At 40.4% G+C, this 22,261-nt stretch overlaps 1 protein-coding gene across 5 annotated transcripts in view; it reads left to right on the top strand.

Annotated features, from left to right (window-relative positions):
* Window positions 1–21,300, top strand: part of STX1A (syntaxin 1A) — a 56,733-nt gene extending 35,433 nt beyond the window's left edge. The window contains exons 4-12 of one of the 5 annotated variants that reach the window (XM_039346232.1): window positions 6,258–6,332; window positions 6,945–7,018; window positions 7,975–8,083; window positions 10,014–10,087; window positions 12,681–12,818; window positions 15,134–15,152; window positions 18,267–18,325; window positions 18,408–18,518; window positions 20,075–21,300. In XM_039346232.1, the coding sequence (XP_039202166.1) occupies window positions 6,258–6,332; window positions 6,945–7,018; window positions 7,975–8,083; window positions 10,014–10,087; window positions 12,681–12,818; window positions 15,134–15,152; window positions 18,267–18,325; window positions 18,408–18,518; window positions 20,075–20,152 (737 nt within the window). In that variant the 3' untranslated portion in view covers window positions 20,153–21,300. Of the gene's footprint in view, window positions 1–6,257; window positions 6,333–6,944; window positions 7,019–7,974; window positions 8,084–10,013; window positions 10,088–12,680; window positions 12,819–15,133; window positions 15,153–18,266; window positions 18,338–18,407; window positions 18,519–20,074 lie in introns of those variants that run through there. The other 4 variants (XM_039346234.1, XM_039346235.1, XM_039346233.1 and 1 more) reach the window with 4 other exon arrangements.
* The last annotated feature ends 961 nt before the right edge of the window (window positions 21,301–22,261 follow it).

Genomic DNA, 22,261 nt, shown 5'->3' with positions numbered 1-22,261 from the left:
TTGACAACAGATGGAAATGCAGCCATTTTTCACTATTGCTTTTAGAGTTAGTTAATGCTGGGAGGGGGAATGTGGATGAGAGTCCAGCTAGTCATAACAATAATAACTCAGCCATGGGAACCCAAGGTCATTGGGCCCAGAGTTGATAGAGTTTTGGCGAGCTGGGGAGAAAGCCTGCGCTTCAAACTAATCGGGGAATGTGATTTATGACTGTTTATTGGAGGAAGGAATTGTGCTTTGTTACTTTGTATCTAGGGGAACGGAATTTAGTTTTTGGTTTCAACTATGTAGTGCCGATACTTTGTTTCTCGAATAAAAGATTCTTTAAGGTAAACAATGCCTCGAAGTTCTTTTGAAGAGTTTCATCTGTTGGAACCATGACAGCATCTCTACCGACAGTTGTCCAACCTCTTTTTCAGTGTACTTATTGAACAAGAACCCACTGCCTGAAGACAGTTTTTGGACAACAGTTCTTACTGTAAGAATATTTTCTGTTGAAGGTTCTGTTAGCTGAAATCTATTTCTCTGCAACTCCTTTTTCAAAATAACTGGGCATCTAATGCTTATTAGCTCTGAATTCTCATCATTTTTGCTTCTCCTAAACATGCATAGTCCTTTCAATTCTTTGTGGTAAAAAAAAGGTAAAGGAGTCCCTGCAGATTTTACTCCGTTAGTCGTTGCTGACTATAGAAGGCGGTGTTTATTTCCATTTCAAGGTCATTGAACTGGAGCTGTCCAAAGACATTTTTGCAGCCATGTGGCCATGACATCATAGAGCACTGTTATCATCCCAGCAAAGTGGTACCTATTTATCTACTCGCATTTGTGTACTTTCGAACTGCTAGGTTGGCAGCAGCTCGGGCGAGGACAAGAGCTCACCCCATCACTTGGCGCACAGGTCTTGAACCTGGGCTACCACCTTTCTAGCCGACAAGCCTAGCATATTAACTGCTGATCCATCACCCCACCCTCTTAATTGTGGGACATGGTCTAATTGCTCAGCTTTTAAGGTAACTCCTACTTTTAAAATCTATCCCTGCAGAATTTTACTAATAATGTCTAGAAAGAACCATATCTCATGTTCTCTCTTCCACCCCTATCCCAAAGATTTCTCTCTATGCACTTGTTTCATGGGCCATCCATATTTGCACAGCTGGAGCTGGGTCAGTACTTTGAACATGCAGGCAGCCTTCATCTTCATGTTGCTCAAATGATACCTGGCTTCTTTTGCTGTGGCTTCAAGATGTCGCTAATGAGCTTTGGGTCAGATAAAGGATGGAAACATTGATATCCCAGATTGAGTTGGTGTGGCTTATTAGCCACTGTAAACACCTACACTGCTGCAAGACAAAAATTGCTCCCTGGAGATGTGTTTGTCTTTGAAAGTCCAGAAGATTTTTATTGGATGAGAAACAGTTACTTCAAAAGCTGAATAGCAGAAGATATGGGGGAAGGGGATTATTGAACAAAGTATAGAGCTTTAATTTTACAAATAGCAAAGCTCTGCTTATGCAGAGGTAAAATATTGCATTTCATATACAGCTTCCTCTTTACTCCTTCCAAAATATAGATGTTTCATAATATACCACACTGATTATTTGACTGGAAAGCAAGAGATAAATCGTAATAAATAAGAATGTGCTATATTTTAAAAAGAAATGTAACAAATGCAATGTAAGAAGGAAAAAAAATCCATAAAAGATGTTTATTAATTGTTGCCTTTTCTCCAGTTTTTTTTACACAGAATCTAGATGGCATCAGCTTCCTACATTCTAGTATTTTGGGGACTGTCCTCCCATTTATTTATGTATCAGATCTGTATTGCATAATGTATACTGTGAATCCAATGATTAATTAGCAATTTAAAAAGCTAATTCAATCAATCCTGACTTATTTAATATCTGCATAACATAGCATAACTTTTTCTGTTTGTACCTAGTGGTAGATTATCATATCAAATGAAGCCCTAAGATAGCTAACAGGTAGTTCTCAAGTTACAACCATTCACTGAGTGACCATTCAAAGTTACAATGGCATTGGAAAACGTGACTTATGACCTTTTTTACACTTATGATACATGATACTTTTTTACAGTATCCCCATGGTCACGTGATCAAAATTCAGATGCTTGGCAACTGGCTCATATTTAACAACAACAACAAAGTTGAAAGGGGTCTTGGAGGTCATCTACTCCAACCCCCTGCTCAGGCAGGAAACCCTATATCATTTCAGACAAATGGCTGTCCAGTCTCTTCTTAAAAACTTCCAGTGTTGGAGCATTCACCGCTTCTGGAGGCAGGTTATTCCACTGGTTAATTGTTCTAACTGTCAGGAAGTTTCTCCTTAGTTTCCATCCATTGCTTCTTGTCTTGCCTTCAGGTGCTTTGGAGAATAGCTTGACTCCCTCTTCTTTGTGGCAACCCCTGAGATATTGGAACACTGCTATCATGTCCCCCCCTCGTCCTTCTCTTCATTAAACTAGACATACCCAATTTCAGCAACAGTTCCTTATATGTTTTAGCCTCCAGTTCCCTAATCATCTTTGTTGGTCTTTTCTGTACTCTTTCTAGAGTCTCAACATCTTTTTTATATCGTGGTGACAGTTGCAGTGTCCCGGGGTCTCGGATCACCTTTTGCAAACTTCTGACAAGCAAAATCAATGGGGAAGCCAGATTCACTTAACAACCATGTTACTAAATTAACAACTATGGTGATTCAATTAACAACTATGTCAGGAAAGATTGTAAAATGGGATAAAACTCATTTAATAACTTAGCAATAGACATTTTGGGCTCATTTGCGCTTGTAAGTCAAGGACTACCTGTATTTGGTTTCGGTTTGATATGATTCTGTGCAAATGGAATCAATTAAACCTTTTTGTATGTCACGTTTAAACCCATGGTTTGTTATTGGCTTTTTGTCCCAGTATGAAAGATAAACAAGGATTCATGATTTGTTTGTGGCTTCTTGTCTTATTTCTAATTTGATTACATGCTCTTCCCAGACTTGTAACCAATCCAGTATTTTGGGTATTGTGTGCTTGTATAAGCCTATGAATCCATATTCTTCGTACTGAAACAATTAGTTCAGGATCATCCTACGTATTATTTTCAATTTTTCTTAAGGTGAATGACAGTTTGAGGATGCAACTGAGAATTAAGAATTTTAGTTTCTTTTTTCCTTGTCTCTCTCTTTTACTAGGTTTGTATGGCCTCATTTTGATGGAGAAACATCACACTGAACAGCTGTTTTGCCTCATTTTCTTCATTTTGCTTTAATAATTATATTGATTCATAATAAATAATCTCATGAATTGTTCATTTTATTTTTAGTTATTGTCTTGGCAAAAAAAGATATATTTAGCTATTTTTCTCGTTAAGCAGGAAAAAGCACTTTTGGTAGCCAGCATTCATTATTAAATAATATCAGCATTCTATTAATATTTGCTAGTTATTAATAAAACATTATTTTGGGTACTGTGTACCACATGGAAAGGAGTAATGATATTTTGGTGTCCATTAAATGGACAAGCGTGATTTGGGAATAGAGTTTAAAAAAGAGATTTGGGTATAAGGGCTTCTATCTATTTTTGCAGTTTTAAGTAGTCCAAATGGATTTTAATGCATATTTTGCTCTTGTTTCTTGCTGAAAATTAGTAAATTGTTCTATCAGTATTTAATAATTTGCTGCTGAATTTCAACAACATAGTTCATAGGAGGAAGAACTTTGGGAAATTCAAAAATTAAGGGTCAGGTGTAGAATAACTTTCTGGACCGTAGACATAAATACCAATACAAGAGAATATTTGTACTCAGGATTGAACTGTGAGGTCTTTGCTGCTCTCTGAGCTTTGTTGTTTTCTTGCAGTCATTTTGTTATTCAACTGCAAAAACAAACAAACAAAAAACAATCAAACTTAGAGAGCACCAACGACCCCCCAAAAGAAATAAATATTAGAAATAGAAATTCCAAGTTCGGCACTGCAGTTTATTAGTAACTCACAGGTTGTCTTAGATCAGTAGTTTGGAAGCACCTTTTCCAGCTAAAACTATTTATTAAAATGCACAAGCTTTTTCAACTCATGAAAGCTTATGCCTTTTGGGTAAAATTTCTTAGCTGGAAAAGGTGTTATCAGTCTCCTGGTTTTTGCCCCATAGACTAACACAGCTTTTCTACAAGGTTTATAGATTACCAGCTTTTCTGTCATTGCAGGTAAAGGCATTGAATAAGCTTAGCAAACACATTGCCTCTCTAAAAATCTGCAAGACGGCATGTTCTGGACAAGCTACAAAATCCCTGTTGGTAAAGAAGTTTAAAAGCACTTTTAGGTTTGCGGGCTTAAGCCTATCTCAGATGCTTCACTTGAGTTCTTCACATGCTAATAGTGATGCATCCATGCCATGGATTGGAAAAGTATTAACTAAAAATTAAGTGGTTATTCGGTTGTCCCACCTAATCCAGAAAATGGAACACTTGTCTGTCATGAGCAATGATGCAATACATGATTTGAGGTTGTCCGGAGAAGAGCTGAAGCGTGGCTATATGATTTAGAGAGAGGCTGGGCTGAGCTGTGTCCTCCTTGCATCCTTGGGGCCAATCTCTGCTGCTCTGCCAGTGTTGCTTGGTTACACTGGCAGCATTTAGAGCTCCAGGTGACAAAAAATATCTCATGGGGGGTGGGAGGGAGGGAGGGAAACACAGTTGCACCTGCCACTCTGTGCCAAGCCGCATTAGTTGTGATCAACGTGAAGGTAGAGAGAATAAGCTGGAAGATTGCTGAGAAGGAGCACCAAAATGGCTGTCTCTCTTCTGCCAGGAAAAAGCTATAAGTCCATAGTAAATAAATTATTTAGATTGCTTTCATAAACATGCTTAACTTTAAGCCCTTGTAACCAACTTATTTGGTAAGGTCACAAACATTCTAAAACCACAAGAAAAATATGTATTATGGTATAAAGATGATGGCTTGATTAACACAGCAATGGCTGGATTCCCATAGCATGCTGATTCATAAACTGTCACACTGATGGTTTGGTTTAATCTAACATGTTATGTGAGCCACCTTAAGAGTGAAGGAATGACAGTGGAGGTTTTATATAAACCTATAAAGATTTCTGTGATGAATCTCGTGTAGAAAAAATGATTCCCCCCCTCTTAGTTGGAGATGTTATGATGTTGATAAAAATGCATAATTTATAGAATTTATACTGCAAGATATGATGGCCACTGACATTAGATGACAGGTATGTTACATTTATGTGGCTAGAGACAGCACTTTTAAAAAAAAGAATGTGAATGACTCTTCAGGAGCTGTGGATTTAAGTCATGGTGACATTTGAAAAGGGTTGGTTGGGAAAATTTTGATCATTTTTGGAACAAAGGGGAAATAGGTACAGTAAATCTTGCTTAGTTTTAAACCGCCCATTTTGTAATGTAATATTTCCTTTAGAAAGGAAAACCAGAATCAATTTTGAGAGGTGTTTAAAAGAGAAAATGGATGCAGTACATTTCATCATCTCTTTGTCTATAATAGCCAAAAAGACTTCAAATGGAGATGAAATAATAAGACCTTTGGTCAAAAGAACTGTCTGAATTCAGTTTCTGCAGGGTTTTTTTTCCAGAGCTTTTCATAAACTCTGCAGCAAACAATGGTGAGCCAAATATGCTCACTGTTTACATTACATTATGACTGTAAGTTCTTTGGGCATTTGTCTTTTCCTTGCTTATGTTGCTATGTAAATGCTACGAACTTTGGTAATATTAAAATAATAAAATTATTTAACACCGTATCTGACTTGCCACGTGCCTACCAGGGACATTTCCATTTATTGATTGATGGCCTAAATATATATGATGCTTACTTATACAAAGGAATCTTACAACATACAGAGCTTAAAACAGCCATAAAAATAATAGAGTCAGTTGCTGATCTAAATGAAATCTTCTTGTCTGATTGCTCTACAGAAGATGGCTGTATTCAACAGTTCCTGAAAGGCAAAAGGATAGTTGTCAGTCTGACCTGTGGGGGCATCCAGAATGGGGGGGGGGACCCATGGGAATGTCTGCCATGCCTTTCTTCTCTATTCTCTGTCTCCCTTGAATCCAGCTAAGGATGGAACAGCTTGGTGACATTTATCAGCCAGATACAAATATGTTCATTCCAAAGCTCAGCGTAACAGAAAAAGCCAACATGTATGTATGTGGATGTGTGCGAATGTTTCTGTCCCAAGTCACCTATTTCAGTGTTTCCCTTTTAGAAACCAAGGAAGAGCTGGAGGAATTGATGTCTGATATCAAGAAGACAGCCAACAAAGTGCGCTCCAAGCTAAAGAGTTGAGTATCTGCTGCAGGTGTAAGGAGAGAGCAGGCCACTCTTTGCATGACTGTAATTAGAGTTATTTGGGAGGCTTCCAAGTTTCTCCCTGATTTGAAATAATGGATAATGAAGGGGTGCAAGCTTCACCTGCTGTGCTTGAAGCTGCTCACAGAGAGTCATTGCCTTAGTGCAGTGGTCCCCAACCTTTGTGGTTTGGCGGACTGAGATTGGACAAGCGGCAGGCATGTGTGTGAGCGTGTGCAACTCCATTTGTGCCAGCGGTGGGGGCCCACCACCTTTGTGTTCCCGCCACTCTTACAAGTGGAGTTGCGTTTGCCCATCGTTTTTGCAGTCTGGTTCCAAACGGACTGTGGCCTGGTAGTGAGCTATGGCCCAGCATGGCAACTCTCAAATGAAACCTACAGGTGATAACTTGCCAGGTGCAAGTTTTAAAAATGGGTCATTTATAGTAGGATCCTTCTCTTCCGGAGAGTTATTTTTAGTCCAGTCTGAAATGGATGTTCAGCAGGCAGAGAAGGAGAGACAGAGACTGAGACCATCTGTTTACCCTGTAATGTGCTTTTTCTTCCCTCTCTGAAAATAAGTTCTATTTTCTGCTTTTTCTTAGGTATTGAACAGAATATTGAACATGAGGAAGGGCTGAACAGATCATCAGCAGACTTGAGAATAAGGAAAACTCAGGTGGGTTCATTTCTAAAAAAGCCATGTTGCCTATCAATTCAGGGGTTTTCATGCACAAAATAACCAGGGTGATCAAATGGTAGATTACTTTTAAAAATCTTATAGCTTTTGAAAATGGTTCCTTCTGTTTCTCGACATCTACAGTAGTGGTTGGCAATTATTTGGGGGCCTTGTATGCCACTGTATGATCTTCATGGGAATGTCTCCCATGACATATTGTCTGTACTGATGCCCAAAACTTAGATCTGTTGCAAAACACAGTGTGTTTGACATTCTCCTCCCTACCTCTTGTAAATGGGCTAAAGGAGCTTATGTTCGCAAGGAGCAAAGTCAAACCAATCATCCAGAGGTTGTCCAAGCCTGATCTACATCGTCATCTGACCTTTCTGAAACCAAGCAGATTGATAATGCTCTGTGGAAGGTAAATAAGGAAATTACAGGGACACCATTGCCTGTTCTGTAATCATATGAATACCCCAAATACAGTGTTGAAGAGACAGTGAAATATGGGCTATTGAATGTTTTGGGGGATTTAGCTTTTTTCTCTCTCTCTTCCATCCATTCCAAGAATATAAAAAATAGACTAAGGGGGTCTTCATGTAGACTAACACTGAATTTTATCTGTCTAACCATGTGGCTTCAAGAAGCCCATAAAAACAGGCAACACAGTTGTTTATTTGATAAGAGGGTATACATGAAAGTTCCATTTAATATTCTCAGCAAGCAGTGATTGGTAAGCATCTCATTTCTCACAGGTTTGTTGCATCCTCTTTTCAAACCATTGGCCATATTTTCTTCCATAAATTCCATGTGCTCAACATAGTATGAAAGAGCTTTTTCTTTGTAAATTTAAAAATTGAGGAAAATGGGATTTTCACAGAAGCTTATGGATATATAAGCCACCAGTACCCAACTTTTTCAGAAGTATTCTGTTATAATTATGCCCCCCCCCCCAGCATTCTACCTTATCACGGAAGTTTGTGGAGGTGATGTCAGAATACAATACAACCCAGACTGATTACCGGGAACGGTGTAAAGGAAGAATCCAAAGACAGCTGGAAATAAGTGAGTGCTTTCTTCATTAGTTCTTTTCATTCAAATTACCATGTTCATCCATTTCTTACAGAGGATTGGAATGGTGCAGTCCTGTGTTGTTCTTGTTTGTCCTACTTTCACAATTTGGTTGTGATCATTTTTCTTTTTATTGTGATATCACTATTTTTCTTGTGGTCGGGTTGCTGTTGTACATATAGTTAAAAGCTTCCTGTTCAAGTTGAGAAAGAATATCTGTTCAACTGATGTTCTCCCATTTTCCACCAAATGCTCTGTGAAATGAAATGAAATCTATTTCTGTTCTTTAAGGCAAAGTTCACATTCCTAATTTCTTCTTAGTATTTCTTTCTTTTATAGTAAAAAATCAAATAAAAAATTGTTACAAAAGAAACATCCATAAATAATAATTAAAGATACAGATTCCCGTAGCCAGAGAATCAAAATAGACTAATTTAACTGTGATGCAGTTCATATTCAGGTAGACAGTGTAGTGGATTTTGAGCTATGATAATGATATTCAGTTTTTTACTGTAACCATTAGCCTGAAGGGAGATATTTTTGAAGTCTTGTTCCAAGTATGATAAAGCAAACAAAAGTTGACCTTAACCAAACTGAATTGCTCTTTGCTTAACAACGTTTTTTTTGGGGGGGGGGGGTCAGCTCAACTGATGCTGTTCCTAAGAGAACTGATCTGTGACTTTAGAGTCGTTTTGGAGTCACAGCTACTGCTAGTTGCATAGTTGGAGGGCATGGCCCTTATTCCGATAAACTGGTGCCAGTTCTGACATTACATGTAGTGGGAAAACCCAGCCTTAGTGTCAATGTTTATCACCATTTCCCTACATAGGACTCTTTTGAGAATAAATGTCATCAGCCTTTGTGATGATTTATTTTTTTGCTATTAAATATTTGTGGAATTATTGTTGTTTGGAGTTATTACCGTGGACATTTTAATTACCTTCTAACAGGGTTTTTTAATGTTGTAAACATCCCAGAATCTGGGAAGATTAGGTAACATATAACCTAATAAATAAAATGCTGGGTGTGATTGGGAGATACCAATTTAGATCAGCGTTTTTCAAACTTAGCAATTTTAAGATGTGTGGACTTCAATTCCCAGAATTCCTCAGCCAGCATGTTAAATCGGAAGCCTGATTTAGACCATACAAATCGCAAGTACTCCTCGCCATTTCTCAGCTTCCACTAGTGATCCTTGGGGCGCCTGGCCCAATTGCAGACTGGAGGAAGCAAATTTCCTTTCCTATCTGCCACAAAACAAGCCAGTGTGAGAGATGAGAGCTGGAAAAGAGGCTATGAAGTGTCCCCCCCCCCGTGTCTTCAGTCTATAGAAGAACAGGTGGTGCCTTGAGATCTGCTCTGTCCAGGTGGCTTTTTCAACATAAAAGGAGGGGTTAGTAGATAACTATCAAAAAGTGGAAGGGGGCAGCAGGGTGTATTGGAAAGAAGTCTTGCGTGGAAGAGGCCAGGAATTAGAAAAAAGCTACTTGCAGATATAGTGAGTAGGAAGGGAGGATTGTGTGGTGCCCATGGGAAAGAAGGAAATTTGTGTCACTAGGTCACATTAGGGCCCTGCTTTTCTTTTAAAAAATAAAATTTGAAATTTTGATTCTATATGTACTATCACTTTCTGCTTAGAGATATGTATTTGCGTAGATCTTCCTAACCAGTTTTGATCAATTTTATAGTATTTCTGAGCAGGCTGTGTTAAGTGGGCTAGGGTTCATATTAATATGTTTGTGTAGGCTGTTGGACTTCGTTCTGACTGCTATGCTGAGATGTTGATAAAGGGTAACAGAGGCAAGTTATGAGAATCATCTGAAAGGATCCAAGTAAGAGATATGGACGAGGTTTGAACTATTGGATGTTGGAAAGAAAGATAGATTCTATTGTTCAACCACTAACTTCTTAATATCATTTGCAGCTGGCAGGACCACCACCAGTGAGGAACTGGAGGACATGCTGGAGAGTGGGAATCCAGCTATATTCTCCTCTGGGGTAAGCACACTCTCCCTTTGCCTTGGGATTTGGCCAATCTTTTCTTTGTCCACACTGCTGAAAGTAGACCCAAAGGTACCATTTCAAAAGGCACCTGGACAACTTCACGATTCAAGGAAGAACAGCAGTGACATCCCTAGGAAGAAATCCAAACATCACCATATTGCTGGCTGATAAAGGAAGATATCTTGCAGTTATTCTGAGCAAAGATGATTAACTACTAAGGCGGACACTTTTTCTGAAAGACACTGTTACATATGAGACTCTGACGTTCTAAGGAAAAGGTCCTTGATTTCCTGCAACAACTGCTGAAGGACAATGACATTAACAAGCCACAATAGTACCGCCTTTAGCCTGGGGAAGCTACTCCATGCATATATGGACTCCCCAAAATCCACAAAGGAAACTCCATTCAGACCAATTGTCAGCAGGATCAACTACATCACCTAAAAACAAAGACCAGTTGCTTTTTGAAAAAGTACCTGTGGGACAACCATGACCTGGATGACTGAGACTCTCCATAGATTCATTCTGAGAGTAGAGTTTAGCAGTGCCATCTTTGAGTCCTTACAATAGCAATAGCACTTAGACTTATCTACCATTCTGTAGTAATAGTAGTAGTAGTAGTAGTTATTATTATTACTAATAATAATAATAGTAATAATAATAGTAGTAGTAGTACATTTGGAAAGTACATTGGAGGTCATCTAGTCCAACCCCCTACTCAGGCAGGAAACCCTATACCATTTCAGACAAATGGCTGTCCAGTCTCTTCTTAAAAACTTCCAGTGTTGGAGCCTTTACCACTTCTGGAGGCAGGTTGTTCCACTGGTTAATTGTTCTAATTGTCAGGAAATTTCTCCTTAGTTCTAGATTGCTTCTCTTCTTGGTTAGTTTCTATCCGTTGCTTCTTGTCTTGTCTTTAGGTGCTTTGGAGAATAGCTTGACTCCCTCTTCTTTGTGGCAACCCCTGAGATATTGGAACACTGTTATCATGTCCCCCCTTGTCCTTAAACTTGACATACCCAATTTCAGCAACAGTTCCTTATATGTTTTAGCCTCCAGTTCCCTAATCATCTTTGTTGCTCTTCTCTGTACTCTTTCTAGAGTCTCAACATCTTTTTTACATCATGGTGACTAAAAATGGATGCAGTATTCCAAGTGTGGCCTTACCAAGGCATTGTAAAGTGCTTTATAGCAGTGGTCCTCAATCTTTCTGGCTTAGCAGAGATGGGGGGGGGGAGAGGGAATGGTTTTGCATGCACAAGCCACTTTCACAAATGCAGCTTCATGCGCACTCATCCACCACTTCTGTGGCCTGGTTCTGAATGGGCTGCGGCCTGGCACTGGGCTGCAGACTGGGGGTTAGGGGCCCCTGCTTTATATCACTCTCTGAGTGGTTTACAATGTCCACATATTGCCCCCAGCAATCTGGGTTCTCATTTTACCGACCTCAGAAGGATGGAAGACTGAGTCGGCCTCGAGCCCTGTCAGGATTGAACTCCAGATTGTGGGCAGAGTTTGCCTGCAATATTGCATTCTAACCATTACACCACCAGGGCTTGGGCATGTTGCTAGAAGTGAATGTCAGATTGTTGAAAAGGAAGTAAGATCAAGAATAAAGGTAGCAGTTCTCTTTCTACTGGCATGGAACCATAATAAAGAATCACAATCCTTTACTTTGACTCTTGATTTTACAATATAGGTTCTACTATATCACAAAATCAACAATGGGTGATGGTCAAAGACTTCTGGGATATTATTCTTCCACTGCCTATGCTTAGCAATATTTGATGTAAATTCCACCTTTTTCCTATGGAACTCAGCATAACATGTTTATACATCCATGACAATCTCCTGATGTTTTTCCAGATTATGTACAGTAACCATTCACTGTAATCATTTATGGCCTGTACCTACAGTATGCATTCTTATGTCTGTACTTTAAAATAAATATATATATTGGATGAATTAGCATGCAGTCCTAAGCCAGGATTTTTTTTTAAACCTCAGTTTGATGAACAAGTCCCTCTCCCCCCCCATTTTATTTGTTTATAATTCTTTCAGTGACTTTAGATGGCTTATGAAGGTATATGTACACCACCCAAAGTCACTGATTGCGAGATAGGTGGTTATATAAATATGAAGAATCATTAAGTATGAAAAACATTCATAATATTACTTATTGTGTGTTATTTAGCTTGTTTGGTTATTCTAAGTAGCAAATTCATCAATGGTAATACATGCACAAGTTATTTTTGTTAATGGTATAGTTAATTCTGCTGTTTCATTTTTTTTTCTCTTTTGGGATTTTTCTTCATGGGAGGCTAAGAACAGCAATGATACTCAGTATCCCTTTGATTCTTCGGATGTCTGCTGTCATTGCCCACCAACAGAAAAATCCATGTGTGCTAGAAGCTCTGCGTTTTTTCCCCAAAGAAAGCCATAATTTTTTACCAATTTATAAACTTGTTCTAGCCAGCCACAGAAAATCAGGAAAATGTGATCTCCAGAAATATCTACCCAGAATGGAAAGTCTTACTGGACCATATGCCATTAGTGTTCCAATGCTGCTTTTTTTTTTTTTTGCTAGATCATCATGGACTCCAACATTACAAAGCAGGCATTGAATGAGATTGAGACCCGGCACAGTGAGATCATCAAGCTAGAAAACAGCATCCGTGAACTCCATGATATGTTCATGGACATGGCCATGTTGGTGGAAAGCCAGGTGAGAGCTGCTGCAGAAGAATGGACTGACTTACTTATTGGCATACCTGGTAGCAACATCTAATCCTCTGTTAATTAGTCTCCGGTCTCTACACTTCCCTCTGCTAGAGATACTGCAATGATATATTTGCACTGTAGTTCCTACATTAAATAGAGGGCTGGGATAAATGTCTTTGTTAGCTCTGTGATGTGGATCACACAAAAAAATTATTTTTGATTCAAATTTCCCTATACAACCCTGCTTCAAACAACTTAAGGTTTCATTTCATGACTCGCCCTGTTTACTGTGTTAACTCCTTTTGTTTTCACGTGGTGTATTAAAATATAGACCAGACATCTCAAACACAAGGCCCAGGGGCTGGATGCGGCCCGCAATGTGGTTTCATGAGGCCCGCAAAGCCATTCTGGAAACAGTGAGGGAATGGCCCCTGCTGCCTTGGCCCCAGCCCAGGCCACCTGGGAGCCAATGTACAATTTTGTGGTGGCCATCTATGCTGAAACACATTCAGTCTTAACTCCACAAGGCCATCTGGAAACAGCAAGGGACCGGCCCCTGGGCGCACGTTGGGGAGGTGTCACCCTTTGTGAGGAATGAAGAAATGCATCATCGCCCCCCCCCCATTCTGGATGCCCCCTCAGATCTGTCCCACTCCTGCCCAGGCCCCCACAGGGACCCCTGATGCGAATGATGAAGAGCTGGTCATGCCCACCCAGTAGGCCACACCCACTCCATCCACGTCCACCCAGTAGGCCACGCCCACCCAGGCCACCCCTACCCGCCCCCCTGAGGACAACACCAATGCTGATGTGGCCCCCAATGAAATTGAGTTTGACACCCCTGATATAGACTAACATAACTGAATGTCCCCTTTCCCCCCCCCAATCAAAGTTAGAGCTAAATATCTTTTCAATGTTATGCAAAATGCAAATATTTGGCTCTTATAGGACTTGGTTAAGCATATTGTTAAAATTATGGTGGGGCCGTGAGATCAAGCCCACCACATCTGATTTGTTCAAAATTTGCTGTAGTTTGAACGTAAAAGGTCTCCGCAAGAAGGACAAAAGAGAATGCTGACCTGGGAACAAGGAAAAAGCAAGATGTAGGCATTTGATCCTGCAATTTTTCTTCTGCTATTGTGCAAAGCACTACACGGTGTGATCATGCTTTGTAAATTATTGTCAATAATAGTTTTCTGGAAGAAGCTAAATTTGTGTCCATATTTCTGTGGAAATAATAGAGGAAGGAAAGCTCTTTAATTTCCCTCAGTTAGGGACTGCCTATAGCAGGGGTAGGCAACCTTGGATCTTTTATGACTCGTGGACTTCAACTCCCAGAATTCTTGAGCCAGCTATGCTGGCTCAGGAATTCTGGGAGTTGAAGTCCACGAGTCATAAAAGAGCCAAGGCTGCCTATCCCTGGCCTATAGAATTCATAGATTTTTCACTTGGCCTCCTTCCATTTCTTAGCTGCTGTTGATTTTCTTTAAGTTCTAATTAAATTTATTGTATTATCTTTTTTAATTAAATAAAGTAAAAGTGGTAATTACCTTGCAAAAAGAAAGGGCAGTGTCATTTATGATAAATGTAGCTCTTATTATTGTGATGCCTTTGACCACTTTACTTTTTCACTACCTGTGAGAAACTGTTGTTGTGTTATTACAGTATTATTATTTCATTTTCTGAACCATTTTCCTTTTGGAGGTTTAGAGAAGAACCTAAGCCAGTTTTAGGTAATAAAAGCAATTCTTTTTAAAGTAAATTAAAACAAGTCTCAATAAAGGTTTATTTTATTTTTTTTAAAAAAAAGGCAAGATAGTTTGTTCCTGGCAGAGTTGTTATTCTGCAAATGCCTGGGTGGATTGATGTGCTTTTATCTGATGTTAGAAGGACAGCAGTATGGGAAAGAGCTATACTTTACTGAGGAAAGAGGTCCTTAATTGGGGTGCTGTCACAGGAAATGCTTTCTAAAAGGTTGGATTGCATAGCAAATGTCTGTCTGTCTGCTTTATTTTAAACATGACCTCCTGGGAAACTTCACTGACAGAAATGATGTGACATGGTTGATTCCCATATGCCCCCCTTGTGCAACCCACAGAGAGTGAAGCAGGGAGAGCTGAAGGGAACTTCAAGCATGGGGTTGGAGGGCTACATTTACAGAAATAGGCAGAGAGGAAAGTGGAGAGTTCCTCCTTTGGAAAGACTTGCCCTCTTAAAAGGTGAATACATCTGATTCCTGATTGTCTGGCCCTGCCTTTCTTTGTACCACTCCTGACCCCCTCTTTCTATCTCCCATGCTACCGTGCATATCCGGATAAGACTGTTCAGGTATTGGCAGGTAATGCCCATTTTCCCAGAATTGGGACAATTGCATGTCTATGCTGCATGGCTGCTTCATGATTCTGCATGCTCCTTCAGTCTTGTTGGGAAGTGGAAGGGTGATGGCCAAGTTGCTAGCTTGTCTAGAAAAGATGCTAGAGGAGGGAAGAATAGGTTGGTGTTACAGCATATGTGCTTCATATAAAAAATTCAAGACTTGTTCCCAGGAATCTAAGAGAGATGGGCTGGATCCAATTGTCACTAGCTGAAGACAACACCAGGTTCAATGACCCAATCTTTCGTTGTATAATGTTCTCCCTCTGGTACTCAGTCTTGCTTGGATTTTTCTTGAGAGTTAAGAAAAAGTTGCTAGGCTAGTTAACGTGATTAAGGCTTCACCAAGTAGCATAATCCTCATTCCCAGAACAGTCACCCACATGGCCATTGCTGAAAATTTTGAGAATTGGTCCACACATCAGGAGTGGATGTGGGGGAGGTTGCAATTCTAGTATCTTATTTAACCTCAAAGATTATCAAGGCAGATTGAAAAGGATTTTAAGTCAGCTAGGCCAAAATCCTGGAAAGCAGAGAGCCCCCCCCCATATTTTTCTGAACAACATAAAAGTTCTAGATATAGTCCCTCAACTTATGAGCACAATTGAGCATGGAATCTCAGTCATTGAGCCAAGTGGTCATTAAGCAAGACATCACATGACTACTCCTGTGACTGATTTACTCAATGACCGCAATCTCAACACTCCCAGTTGTGTTTATTAAGTGATTGTGTGTGTCATTAAGCAGATGGAGTCCCTGGTAAGGAGTACAGGGTGCCTGGCAGGGAAACCCAGTGGGGGTTCTGCTCAAAAGCTGAAAATTCTCCTTGCCAAAATCTGAGCAGGATTTTCAGCTTTTGGAGAAGGCACATTTACCCCACCTTCCTGAGGTGCTCTAGGCTGCTTACTTTATTACACTGCATCTGTGTTTGGATTTCAGCTCCCTCCCCTTTCTAGGATCTAGCTGAAAAAGCTGCCTGCTGAAGAATGACATCTCTGCTCCATGTGTGGAAAAGATCACCTTTGGCAGGATGCAGAAATGGAGTTCAAATAATCAGGATCTGAGCTTTGCTTTTGCTCCCTGTGGAAGGATCTCATGTCTCCTCCACGTGTAGAAAGGGACTCCTTCCACAGGTTATAGAAATGGAGCTCAAATCATCAGAATGAGTTCCATTTCTGCATCCTGTCAAAGAAGTTCATCTCCCCTTGGCAGGCAGCTCATTCAGCCAGCTCCCAGAAATGAGAGAAAGTCATCTTGATAGGTAAGCAGTAGCTCGCAACCTTCCCTACCAGCTTCCCTATTGACTTTGTGGGGTAGCTGGCAGAGAAGATTGCAAATGGCAATCACATGATTGTGGGCCACTTGGCAGCCAGTCATAAGGCACCCAGATTGCAATCACACAACCATGGGGTGAGGAAACATTTTACAATGACCAGAACTGTTTTACAGGCCATAAAACACACTTTCCGAGGAGACCATCTTAAACTTTGAACTGTCATTAAATGACTGATCATAAGTTGAGAACTACCTGTAAACATTACTTTTACAAGCATGTCATATATGTTTTAATGAGTGCTGCTTTGTAATAAATGTGGGGAGACTTTCTCTGCATGCACTTGTGGTTCTTTTCTTGGTATGCTGCTACAGCAGCTGTGCCTTTGTGATGCTGAGTGCCTTTTATGGAGTAGTGTTTTCCTTGCTTTCTGTCTCTGTGTGTGTGTGTTTTATTAGACAATAGAGTAAGACTCTAGAATTTTTGTCTAGGCACCTCCACCCTATAATCATGTACAGTTGAAAACACAGGGAAAGGGAGACTTCAGCTTCCTAGGCTTGGAAAAGCATTTGGAATTCATATTGAGACTATAAATCCTGAATAAATAGTTTGGAGAGTCTCAAATTCAAATTTGTACTTCTGCCATTGAGGCCTCTTCAAAGTGAAAACTACATACCATAAAAGATTAAAAGAAATTTAGAACAATAAAGCCTGAAGTGGACCAAGCAATAGTGAATATTAAAGCAGTTCTTTTATTATTTACTGCTAAAGATTTTTCCTCTGCTTCCTCTGTTTCCTCAAACATTTCTAAGAAAGCTTTGTGTATACCAACCTGTGTGGTATGGTGATGAAAATGTTGGAATAGGAACAGAGAGATCTGAATTTAAGTCTCTCCTCAAGTACAGTACAGAAGTTATCTAGAGGATTATGGATTTGGTACTCTTTCTTAGCCCAAACTTTCTGATAGAGGAAAAAATAGAAGGAGGGAGTCCTTTGTATGGCACTTTGAGTTCCTCTACAAAAGGTGGATTAGAAATAAAATAAATAAAATTTTAAAATGAGATAATTATTAACCTACTCATTTGAAGTCCTGAAATACATAACAGAAAAACTAACAAGGATGAAGGCAGAAGAAGAAAAGCACCAGCTTAAGGATAACTTCTGATGCAGTGGCAGGCTGGGTACGAGTAGAATAACTTGATGGAGCATGTTTTTCAGATGAGTTGATGAATAGCTCTGAGGCCATCTCATTTTGCCATAATCTTTGAAAATAAAAGCTGTTGGGGAAATATGTACAGGTAGTCCTCGACTTATGACCACTATTGAGCCCAAAATTTCTGTTGTTAAGTGAGACATCTGGTAAGTGAGTTTCGCCCCATTTTACAACACTTCTTGCCCAAGTTGTTAAGTGAATCACTGCAGTTGATAAATTAGTAACCTAGCTGTTAAGTAAGTCTGACTCCCCCATTGACTTTGCTTTCAGAAAGTTGCAAAAGGGGATCACATGACCCTGGGATGCTGCAACGGTCATAAGTACGAACCAATTGACAAACATCTGCATTTTGATCACATAATCATGGAGATGCTGCAAAGGTCGTAACTGTGAAAAATGGTCATAAGTCACTTTTTTCAGTGCTGTTATTGGCACTAAATGAATTGTTGTAAGTTGAGGACTATCTGTATAAGGGGGCATGTGACATAAAGTATCCCAGTGAGGACTCAGGACCCTCCTTGCCCCACATCCAGCCCTAAATCACAAAGTTTCAACCTCGTCATTCTGCTCTCTTTTGTTCTTTCTGATGACAGGTCTGGCAGCAAATGCAGGGCAAAGGAGACTGAAAGCGCCGTTCCCACTCCATGTGGATGTAAGAAAAGAGGTAATAGGGAGAACCTCAGTATCTCTCAAGCCACGTTTTTTGAAATCTATATGCATCCCCCGTTGTGCAGGGCGAGATGATCGACCGCATTGAATATAATGTGGAACACTCCGTGGACTATGTGGAGAGGGCTGTGTCAGATACCAAAAAAGCTGTAAAGTACCAGAGCAAAGCACGGCGGGTGAGCATTGGTCTGTGATGTGTACAGAAGGAGAGTGTGTGCGTGTGTGTGTGTGTATGTTAAGCCATCCTATGGTATCCCAGAGATGCATTGGCAGATGTAGGAAAGTATGGTAGTAGAAAACATTAAGACTTGCTCAGACCTAGTTTGCCTTGAAATACAAAGATACATAACATAGATTGTGATCTCTCTCTCTCTCCCTCTCTCTCTCTCTCTCCCTCCCTCCCTCCCTTTCCCCCCCTTTCTCTCTTGATTGCTGTTGGAAGTTGTTCCCCCCCCCCCCCCGTGTTCCTTTTCAAACACTGCAACTCTGCATCAACCCTTGAAAATACACATTTTCAACACAGGGAGTTTATTTGTTTATTTTGTAATAATGTACATACTGCCTCCTCCGATGACGACTTTGGGCAGGTCACAATAAGATCAAAATCAGAACAGTCAGAACAATTAAAATCAATCAAATAAAACCCCTTCCTTAGATCTTAAAGCATAAGATACTTCCACTCTGTACTAGGCCGAAAGATCCACTGGAATAGTATAATCATGGCTGTTTTCCAAAAAGACGGCTGGGAAGGGCCACCCTCACCTTGGGGACTGCCACTAAGGAGTCCTGCTCCAACTTTTTCCACTGGACCTCTCACAGGAGGGATTCTAGCCTGCCTGTGAAATGCCTGAGGTGGATGGGCAGATTCTACCTGTCTCAGACAAGCCTAAAGGTAACAAGAAACTGAACCATAAAGATAAACTATGAGAAAGGAGCTGAAGTGGCACAGTGGTTAGAATTCAGTATTGCAGGCTAACTCTGCCCACAGACAGCAGTTTGATCCTAACTGACTTAGGGTTGACTCCATCTTCCGTCCTTCCAAGGTCAATAAAAGGAGGACAAATATGCAGGCACTGTAAACTGCTCAGAGAGGGCTGTAAAGTACTATGGACTGGTATATAAGTCTAAGTGTTATTGCTAAGTGCTCTGAAAAGATGATAGCCATTGCATTGAACTGGACCCAGAGGCCATAGTCCAGCTCCTGTAAGATTGCTGCTATTCTGCTGTGTCATCATTGATCATCCATCTGGCAGGGAGCTGCATTTTGGATGAGTAATAGCTTCCAAACTGCCTTTCACATCAGGCCCCTTTCACCTAAATGATCTTAAAGCCAATAGGATTCTTACAATAAATTTTAAAAAAGACATCTGCAATATTGTTATCATAGTCTTCAGCCTAAAGTAAGAATTAAGTCACTGCCTGCACACTTAAAGTCAAAATGAAAGGAAAAAGAGATGAGAAAGAAAAAAACACAAATTCCATTTCTTTAAGCTAAATAAATGAAATAAAAAAGATACAATCCCTGACCTACCTTCTTAAATCCCCCAAAACATAGCAGAAAAGGAACAGCGAAGAAGGCATCCCATAGGTGAACTATCTGGAATCAAATCATTTCAGGGAGTAGAGCAGTTCCCTGGAACAGCCCTGCTTCTCTTCTTCCTTTGCTGTAATTTTCTATGCAGGCTCAGGGACACCTCACAGGTCTGCATTATTGCTATTCCTTCTCTTGCAGAAGAAGATTATGATTATCATCTGCTGCGTCATTCTGGGAATTGTCATTGCTTCTACTATTGGTGGAATATTTGGCTAAAAGCCTGCAACCATCCAAGAATATCGCTTATGGGAGTTAGGAGATGAATAAGAGCACCGGAGGCACCCAGCCCACCACCCATCTGGGCCCATCCAAACCCTGTACCCGCCGTTGGAGAATACTGGTGGACCAGCACTCTCGTCTCTAATGCATGATTATTTGTGTTAACACTATGTGTTAAGTACAGTGTACGTGTTGGGGGAGGGATGGTGCTGGGGGGATGGTGGGAAGGCAGTGTGTGCATGACATGCTCAAGGTTTTGGCAGTTCTACCACCTTTTGACCTCTCCTTGATGGTCAGATCTCTTCAAACCGAATCCCCTTTCCCTGCCTTCCAGTGAGGTCCTCTTTCTTCTCCCCAAAATAAGAGTTCGCTACAACAGCTATGCACAGTTAATCCAATCCCTGCCCTGGCAGGGAAAAGGTCTGGTCATCATCATCTGTCGCCAGAACTGTGTGCTCTGCACTGCTGCTTGTAAGAGGTAGGGGAGCCTCTTTGGCAAGGCCAGTCTTCCTCTTTTTTAGCCATGGGCTAAAAACACCCTTTTGTAGTGTTGCAGGCCTGTTCATCTAGGATATTCTGAATTTTTTTTTATTCTGCAGCTGCCCAGCCAGGAGTATGGCCCACCTGACCCAAATCTGTGTCTTCCACAGTTCTGCTCTGAGCGCCATTTCTGTTCAGTGGAAACCTCAGTCTTTTTCAATTTCCAAGGAAGCACTGGGCTTCTTTTCTCTTGCCTTCCTGAAAGCAAAATGTAATGTTATTTCTTTAAAATGTCATTCAAGGTTTGTTTGCTTAAAAAAGCAGAAAGGTGATCTGCAACATGAAATTAGGACAAAATTAGGACAAAAATAATTACTTCCACACAACCAGCTAAATTGGAGGAGTCAGAGGTAAGCTTCACCACATCCAATTAGGTCTTCTGGGTGTGTTAACCAAGAGCTGGTGGATGATGAAATGGGAATTTACAAATGCATATTTTAGAAATGTGTTCCAGACAAGTTGCAGCTCCTCTGTCACGCAACACAACAAATCCAAGTTTAAAATATTATGAGAAGCAGCCTTATATGGAGGGCCTATTAAAATGGTTGTGGTACTAATGTGTCCATGGCGTTCCTTGGTCCTTACCAGACTTTCTGTCCCAATTTTTTTTTTTTTTAAAGCTATATTTCAAAGTTGGCTTTTTGGCCCTTGTACTGTTAGAAAATAAAATGGTAGCTGCAAAAAAGGTGAAAGTCAGTCAGGCAGGTGATAAACTTTTTAACAATTTAGTTAGAGAGCAAATAGAATTCTCACTCATTTGCCCTCTGGTAAAGGTATTTTGTGACTGGGACAAAGACGTCTGTAGTTGTGTTGAAAATCCAGTTGTGCCCACTGGAATAAAACAGCTGAGGACCTGCCTTCAATGAAGTTACCACTGACATCATGCCTGCAATACATGTTGGGTGCTTGAGCTATGCCAGAGACTGAAAACCTCCTTGGCCTTGAATTAGCTTTTTTGTGCTTAAGACCAACTGGGTTAGTCCAGCTTCTGCCACTGTAAATTTCACTCTCGCTACCTGAATATCTGACTCTTTACTTTTCCACTGCATTGACCAACAGCAAAAGGCTCATTATTAATCAAATTCCACTTATCCTTTCTTTTTCTGTGGGCTGCTTCACTTGAGGATTTCAAGTGAAAGAGAAATGCAGACAGAGGTGTTCCCACATTTTCTTTTAGAGGAGCTGCCTGGACCTACTTCTGATGACAAAAATGGTGGGGTGGTTCATCTTCTCCCTTTTACATGCCACAAGCTGCCTCCTGTGGTTATTCCAGACTACACAGAAATTGCCAAATCTTTACCCCACATCCCAGCACTCTAATCTTAACTTAGCTCTTCCAGCTGCTTCACAACACCAGCAGTATCTTTCATACAGTAACTTTCTGGACCAAGAACCTACTCTCCTATCCTCTCACCTAAGGGATGCTTGCTTCTCATCAGTTTGTCTTAGTCAGAAATGGCTTATTGGTGGAACAAGAAACTTCAATAGAGTCTGCTTAAGGATAGAGTGAGCTTACATAATAATCCTCGTTGCAGGAATCAAGATGAGCTTCAAAAACCTTTGTGC

This window comes from Crotalus tigris, unplaced genomic scaffold (assembly GCF_016545835.1).
Source record: "Crotalus tigris isolate CLP2741 ecotype Arizona unplaced genomic scaffold, ASM1654583v1 scf7180000017987.690289119674:8195010, whole genome shotgun sequence".
In the NCBI taxonomy this organism is placed as follows: Eukaryota; Metazoa; Chordata; class Lepidosauria; order Squamata; family Viperidae; genus Crotalus; species Crotalus tigris.
This window is presented reverse-complemented; position numbering and strand designations above follow the sequence as displayed.